General features: G+C 36.1%; 1 protein-coding gene across 1 annotated transcript; it reads left to right on the forward strand.

Annotated features, from left to right (window-relative positions):
- The first annotated feature begins 570 nt into the window (after positions 1-570).
- LOC106091267 (testis-specific zinc finger protein topi-like) lies at positions 571-4,730 on the forward strand. The gene is given in 4 exon segments (XM_013257739.2): positions 571-956; positions 1,014-1,393; positions 1,473-1,729; positions 3,896-4,730. Coding segments are annotated over 4 exon segments (1,446 nt in total). The 5' UTR covers positions 571-641; the 3' UTR covers positions 4,390-4,730.
- Positions 4,731-8,912: the final 4,182 nt, after the last annotated feature.

Here is an 8,912-nt window from a genome sequence, read left to right on the forward strand (position 1 = left end):
ATTAGAAGAACCGATTCAGACTTTGTCTGGTAACTATTATCGAACTCTAGTTTAATAATCCAAATTTTGTTAGCAACAACTTTTATGCTTTGATCAGCTTTTGGCCTTATGAAATGTGTAAATTGCAACTACTCTGCAAAGTCATATACGTTTTAACATCGCCTAATGCATGCCAATTAGGATCAACTTCATTACCAAATTGTATGACAAATCAATCATTATCTACCGATATTGTACCATCTTTCAAAGCGACACCACTGGCTCCTAAGCCTCTTGCTGAAGGTACGAAAATTGCCAAAATAAACAACCCCCAACAATTCCATTATAAACTTTTAACCATGAAGGTTCCCCTACACAACCCTAAACTAAACTGAAGAACCTTTAAATATAAAAGAACCATTGCTACTTAAGGAACCATCTTGTATACGCCTCATTAGAGAAAATCAAATACGCTTAAGACGATTCTTAAAGGACGAATTAAAATATGACATACATGCTGCAGGCAACAATTATCCCCACAATAACCCAAGGAGAAGACTGATAAAGAAAAAAACAAATCAGTGAATACGACATCTACGACCGCCAACATTTCCAGCGATATAGCGATCGATAACAAGGCAAAAGATTGCCACTAGTGTACAATGTGTTATAGGAAATTTGTTCAGGCTTCAGGTTTGTTGCGCCACATGGAAAATGATGAAATGGATCGTATACCATCAAAACCACCATCAGGAGGGAAATCGACTTTAGTTTCAAATTTCAATACTATTGTCAATATGCGAGTAGTCATTAAATGCACACTATATGGTCGCGTATTTTTTGAGCTCAAAAGTGCATTTAGTCATATAAGTGTGCATTTTACTGATTCCCCAGAAAATGAAATTGAAATGGACAATTATGGAAACTTTCCCTATGAAATATACTTAGACGATGCCTTGGATCTACTGCGGAAAGAGGTAAGTGCTGTATTATAATATTGAAACAAGAAGACTACAAACGTTTTTCCATTACAGTCCAATGGCGTGGAAACACATCAAACTAATGTCCAGAACCAAACACAAAGTTTCAACTATGCAGCCGATGCAAACACTAAGGATTTGTTTAAAATCCTCATTCTCCCTTGTGTATTACAGTGTGAATTTTGTGATTAGGTATTCTCCGATGTGGCCCATCTATTGTTACATTCAGCATTTCATTTGCCCGAAAGGCCGTTCGAATGTTTCTCATGCGAAATGTACACAAGGACAGCAAAGGGCATTCGCCAACATAAGCAGACAGAATGTGTTTTTATGCGGGAGAACATCAAAGAAAATCAAGTGGAAATTCTAAGATATCTAGTTTGCAACGTTTGTCAGAATAAATTTCAAACCATGGAGCAATTGCTCGAACATCGGTAATTAAAACAAACAAAAAAGGAAACCATTAGCTCATAAACATAACTCATCGACGAAACTTTCCAATTTCCATTTCAGATATACTTCCTATCATTTCTTTCCACGCCTTAACAAACGCTTGGGAATTTTGCAACTCCCTTGCGAATACTGTAATACGGTTTTTAATACAATTCACGATTGTTTAGCCCACTACGATGGAAAACATAAAAAAGAACTAAAGAAAAGGAATGCTGGCTCAATAACAACCAACAAAACCTACCTTTATTTATGTTACATTTGCGGTAAATCATATACACAGTCTAGCCATTTGAATCAACATTTGAGATTTCACGAAGGTAAGAGATAATGCCAATCCCATGGCAGCCGGTTGTATGTACCGGATTGACCCGATGAATTCCTTCATCGGCAAGGGCTGCCGCCTCAGTGTACCACACACTGCTACTACAACAACAACAACATAAAAGAGGAGAGATGGAATGTATAGCGGTATCTTAGTTGTATGGAACCACCATATAGAGTAGCTGACACGAAGTGTTACCAAGTACCATGGATAAAAAACGGGCGAACTAAGAATGGCTACAATATAATGTTCCGCACTTCATTTCGTTTACACAGTGGCTGCCCAATTCGCCAGATGCCAATCCGATGGACTATTTTTTATAGAGCCATTGTACGGGAAAGGTTCAAAATTTCGGCAGATTAAATTTGTGCATTCGTTTTTTGACTGACTGAAAACAATATTCCAGGCAATAGGTGGTCATATCAATATAAGTGAATGGATTCTGAAATTTGGTTTACTTTACACATTTTTATTCCCACCACCGAAGGATATATTCATTTTGTCATACCGTTTGCAACACATCGAAACATTCATTTCCGACCCTATCAAGTATATATATTCTTGATCGGCGTACAAATCTAAGACGATCTAGCCATGCCCGTTCGTCTGCCTTTTGAAATCACGCCACAGTCTTTAAAAATAGAGGTATTGAGCTGAAACTTTGCACAGATTCTTTTTTGTCCATAAGCAGGTTAAGTTCGAAGATGGGCTATATCTTGATATACCCCCATATAGACCGATCCACCGATTTAGGTCTTAGGCCCATAAAAGCCACATTTATTATCCGATTTTGATGAAATTTGTGACAGTGAGTTATGTTAGGCCAGTCGACATCCTTCTTCAATTCGACCCAGATCGGTCCAGATTTGGATAGGCCGATCTCTCGATTTAAGGTCTTGGGCCTATAAAAGGCGCATTTATTGTCCAATTTTGCCAACATTTGGGACAGTGAGTTAACTTAAGCCTCTCGGCATCTTCCTGGAATATGGCACAGATAGGCCCAGATTTTGGATATAGCTGCCTATAGACCGATTTCTCGATAAAAGATCTTGGGGCCATAAAAGGCGCATTTATTGTCCGATTCGCCGAAATTGGGGGCAGTGAGTTGTGTTATGGCCTTCGACATTCTTCTTTAATTTGGCTCAGATCGGTCCAGATTTGGATATAACTGCCATATAGACCGATCTCTCGACATAAGGTTTGGGCCCTTGAAAGGTGCATTTATAGTTGGATAGGCCGATCTCTCTATTTAAGGTCTTGGGCCTATAAAAGGCGCATTTATTGTTCGATTTTGCCAAAATTTGAGACAGTGAGTTAACTTAAGCCCCTCGAAACTTCCTGCAATTTGGCCCAGATCGGTCCAGATTTGGATATAGTTGTCATATAGACCATTTTCTCGATTAAAGATTTTGGGCCCATGAAAAGCGCATTTATTGTCCGATTTCGCCGAAATTTGGGACAGTAAGTTGTGTTAGGCCCTTCGACATCCCTCTTCAATTTGGATCTGTTCAGATTTGGATATAGCTGCCATATAGACCGATCTCTCGATTTGAAGTCTTGGCCCCATAAAAGGCACATGTATAATCCGAATTCGCTGAAATTTGACACAGTGACTTATGTTAGGCTTTTCGACATCCGTGTCGTATATGGTTCAAATCGGTATATATTTGGATATGGCTACCCAGAAAGATCAATATTTTGTTTTACAAAATTGAACAATTACTTGTTTTTATTTAATTCGGAAAATTATTTTCACACCAAAGAAATGTGGTGTTGTAAATAAGTAACTCTTCGTGTTAGCTAACCTGTATTTACAAAAAAGCCAGGCTCCCACCTTTACTTCGAATGCAGTTCTTAAGCAGCACGTTCGAGTACCATTCTTACGAATCACTTCTGGATGTTGAACGCGTGGGTGGGTACAAATCCCTGCAAAAACATGAGAAAAAAAATTTCAGCGGTGTTTTCAGCTGAGGTATTTACCCTAGGTAATCATCCGTTTAAACTTCCTCGCGGTAAACCGTTGGGACAATTAAAAGTAGGTTCCTTATCATTGAGCTTAAACTTACATAGGGCAGCGCTCAAATTTTCTATTTTTTTAACAATCATTTGAACTCTTTACTTTCACTTTTTATAATACATGGTATTTTTCAATACTTTTAAGGGATCAAACCGTTTGAATGTCCACAAACTGATTGCACACGAAAATTCACCATTCGTGCTGATTTAAAGGATCATATACGCAAGTGTCATACGGGCGAAAGACCCTATAAGTGCCTGATTTGTGGCAACAGTTTCATGACTGGTTCTGTGTTTTATCAACACCGCCTTATACATCGTGGCGAACATCGACACGAATGTGAATTATGTGGCAAAAGATTTTTTCGCGCCGATGGTTTGAAAACTCACCATCGAATTCATACGGGCGAGAAACCATATGGCTGTCAATTCTGTACGCAAGCTTTTCGTCAACGTGGTGATCGTGATAAACATATTAAAGTTAGACACTCGTATTTGAGTGCAAATGTCAAACAATTCTTGCATTTGCAAAAATTAGAAATTGAAAAGTCAACAGCTGCTAAACAAAATCATAACGCAAAGGATTCAAAAATGGAAAAACCTTCGACATCAAAATTTGGCAAAACTTTGGCAAATTAGTATATTGATGAAGGCGCAAACGCGAACAAAGAAGAAAATATTATTAATAATGGTAATTACACTTTGCCCAAGGCCATGTCCGAGTAATGTATGCCAAACCTAGGTGAAGCATAGTATACCGTCTCAGGAACACAACTGGAATACATATTCTTATTTGTTTACTGTTATAAAACATTTTTCTATTTATTCGTATTTCAAAAAAAAAATATTGCAACTGCTTAACTAAAATGTTGCAATATAGCCATAAGTAAAACCAAGGCCGCGGCTTTCGGATCTATTAAAAAAATATTTTTCCCTAATAATTCACATGCATTTGAACATGTCTCTAGCAATGAGTTTGTTATTTAGTTTTTAATAATTATTTATATTATTATATTTTATTGGTTACCTTTTTTATTAAATCGTATTATATTTTTATTTTAAACATTTTGCAACTGGATTTAATATTTCTTAAATTGTATCTTCTGACTTGCTTAAATTTAAATATCTTTGCTTTAGTATTTCATTATTAATTTGTGTTATATATGTATAAATATATATTGATATCATTTCCTCTTTATTTCTCTTGATATGCATTAGTACTTATTAATTTTTCTTTCAATAAAAATCTTTTTAAACATTTTTGTGTAGTTACTTACTGTAATTGGCTATGACAGAACATTTGTTCCACTAGCCGAACGTAGAATAGTGTTCCAAGCACCTCGATCTTCTGCGCTCATTCTAAAATCTGTGACACCAAATTTCGAGGTTGTTGTTGTAGCAGTTTATTGTGTTCTATCTTTCGTCTGTTTGATTCTGTTGAGTGTCAAGACCCAGGAACTCTGCGACTAAGTTGGGGTGTGTCCACAGGAATCTGGGTCTGAGTCGAGTGGGTCTGGCCGGGCAGTTAAACAGTTGACGTGTATCGTGCGGTGCCTGATTACAATCGGGACATACATCTTGCACTTCGGCATCAATCCTTGCTCTGTAGAAGTTGAGGCGGCTGCATCTGCCCGAACGTAATTGAGCCAGAACTACTCTGGTTTGCCGTGGGAGGTCAATTTCTTCAGGTGCAATGGGAGACCGTCGTTCCCCAAGAACTACATTTAACCGGTAGCTATTTAGCGCATCTGCTACCGTGTCACCATGAATATTGTCTAGACCTGCTTGATATGCCGCTTGATCTAGAGGTTCTCCCTTGTAGCGCTGAACCTCACGCTCAAGATCATGTAGATCTACCTTAGGGCTTATGGGCGGTGGATATCTATCCACAAGATGATAATTTGAATGGTATCTGCGATAACAGCCCAAAAGGTATTACTTAGACAGTACGTAGTTATGTCTTCGCACTGCTAGGATCTTTGTCTCCTAATGCGAGGTGGTCCACATGAGAACTGAGGAGACACCATGGGATTGGTACAACCGGCTGCCATAGGATCCGTAATGTTAAGTTGAATTTACATGTCTGTTTACATTATCAATATGGATGTCAAATCATAATTTGTCAACCAGAGTCACGCATAGACATTTTACACTATGAACAATATCAATGTTCTGTGCTTGATAGGAAAAGTGCAACTCGCTACTCGAGTGAAAACCAAAAAGCAAAGCCTTAGTTTACGATGTATTAATAGACAGCTTTTTAGAGCACATCCATTCATCCAGTGAGCGCATCATATAATCGATCTTAGCCTTTAAAACGTCAAGTTTGTGTATGGCACCAGTAAAAAGCAACTGAAAATCGTCTGCATAGGAAAAAGGTAAACAGCAAGTATCAATAGAATCAAATAAGTATTGGGTTGCCCAAAAAGTAATTGCGGATTTTTCATATAGTCGACGTTGACAAATTTTTTCACAGCTTGTGACTCTGTAATTGCATTCTTTCTTCTGTCAGTTATCAGCTGTTACTTTTAGCTTGCTTTAGAAAAAAGTGTAAAAAAAGTATATTTGATTAAAATTCATTCTAAGTTATATTAAAAATTCATTTACTTTCTTTTAAAAAATCCGCAATTACTTTCTGGGCAACCCATAGTTCAAAAACATTATGGACCAAATAATCGGACCAAGAATGGAACCCAGCGGAGCTCCACTTTTAACTGCCAGACTATGCGATCGGATATAATTAATGTCAACATATTGCTTCCTACCAGACAAGCATAAAGTATCATCAGAAAAAGTCGTTTAAATGCTGTTACCACTTCCGACCGCTATCCTGTTATTTTGTGCGTGTAGGCTTATTTTTTCTTACCTTAATATATTAATGTGAATGGAGTGGTTTCAGATGTTCTCCTTGTTAAGAGCGGCATGCCCCAAGTGTCTGTCCTAGGGCCAATATTGTTTATTAAGTTTTTGAACGATTTATTTGATGACTTGAGCGACTGATGTTCGCCCTTTTCTTATGCGAATCATGTATAATTACTTTTTACTGGAGAGATATCTAAAGCACGGATGTATTGCAAGCCAAGCTTGATTATGTAATGAGTATATTAATGACGTGGATGTAGTCTAATAGATTATTCATTAATTAAAGCTTTGTTGTTTTCCAGTCATAACTGCAGAGACTTACATTTGGTTTATAACAACCATGCGATTGATTTCCTATGAAATATAAAATGTTTAGAGGTTACTATCGATGATAATTTATATATTGATAGACATATAGACAATGTTGTCACACATACCCATCTGCCACTTCGTCGTCTTTATAACACTGTCCTTGTTTTACTCCTTTCAGTAAAGTACAAACTGGTTCATGCGTTAATTATGCCGCCTTGAGGTTTTTTCTGGTACTACCAAGCGCAACATGAAACTCTTGGCGCGTGCTCTAAACCGAGTAGTTCTTTACCTGTATTCCATTAAACGATTTGATCATATTTCTCCACATGTGCAACGTTTTTTACGTTGCTTTTTTGGCATTTTTTTTGACATTCGCTCATTAATATTATTTCGAAAGGTTTTGATTCAACAACCTCTATCTTTGTCGAATTGTTCAGTTTTACCAGGTCACGCAGAGCTAGCCAACTGATATTGCCCAGTACTAGGGGTTTTAGGAATTATTCATTCCAGATTAGAGTAGTCAGACTTTTCAACTGCCTACCTGACATAATAAAACAATTTTCTCTTAACAATAATTCATATCGTAGTAAACTTTGCGAGTACCTTAGAAGTTTGGAAGAGTAGTGGTAAATACGTCTATTGTCACAAGCCGACTATTGATGATTGTATTGGGTTGCCAAAAAAGTAATTGCGGATTTTTTAAAAGAAAGTAAATGCATTTTTAATAAAACTTAGAATGAACTTTAATCAAATATACTTTTTTTACACTTTTTTTCTAAAGCAAGCTAAAAGTAACAGCTGATAACTGACAGAAGAAAGAATGAAATTACAGATTCACAAGCTGTCATCGCCGACTATTTGAAAAATCCGGAATTACTTTTTGGGCAACCCAATATATTGCACATTCAAAAAATGGTTTATGCTTCTTTAATTACTGTTGTTGCATTGCATTTTTGGGAAATTTGATCTTTGATTGTCATGGTTTTATTTCTTTATCTTTGGGAAAATAGTGAATAAAATAAAACTTTTTTTTTTATTATACCTTATAAAAGACCAATTTGTAGCTTTCTATTGCACTAATATAATTAAATACTAAATTTAAATTATTTTAAAATTTCAAATCTTTTTCAAAAAAAATTATTATTTAAACATGGATCAGTTGACCCACTATTGTTGTTAGCCAGCAAAAACTCTCTTTATCAAATAACCAAAAAGGTAGACTCATTCAAAAACAAATAACTACTTGTTTGTAGGCATAATTTCTTATTACTTTTACATGGCGATGTTCTAGGAAGAAAGTCCTTCCGCACAAGTATACCAAAAGTTCAAAAATAATTACTTATGCCTAAGCATACAAGTACTTATACTTAAGCATACAAATAATGACATATTATCTTAGTTGAATGTTGCTAAGAAATAATTACTTAGACTCAGATATGTTCGCGCCTTTCGCCACCACCACGTTCTTTATGCTCAATGTTTTTATGAATAATTCAAGTTATAAATGGGTGTTGAACCAAGAACCTTCCGTTTTCAAAGCAGAAGCTCTACACTATTTTCTATTTTCAATATAAGCTAACAACATTAAATCAAACATTAATTCTATTTCATCAAAAATTTCTTTAAAATTACATGCGGAACAATCAACGGATTTGTTTGGGGTAGAACAAATTAAAAATATTTTTTATATTAATTAATATTATAATATCCTAGTGCTGCTAAGTGAGGTCGCTATGCGGCGAGCCATTCGGGCTCTCCAATAAAATGGTGGACCCTTATCATTGAGTTTAACCTTGTAATGGACAGCACTGAGATAGTTTTGTCCGCGGTTTTATAATGGCATTTTTATCACCACCAAGGTTTAAATAAAGTTTTTTTTTCTAATATTACAAATAAGTGCTTATTCTTGAACTTCATCGAATCTTGTATGTAATGACATTTGTTCTACCGGTAACACAGATAGTATTCCTGTTGATAACTCGTTATAT

This window comes from Stomoxys calcitrans, chromosome 4 (assembly GCF_963082655.1).
Source record: "Stomoxys calcitrans chromosome 4, idStoCalc2.1, whole genome shotgun sequence".
Lineage (NCBI taxonomy): Eukaryota > Metazoa > Arthropoda > Insecta > Diptera > Muscidae > Stomoxys > Stomoxys calcitrans.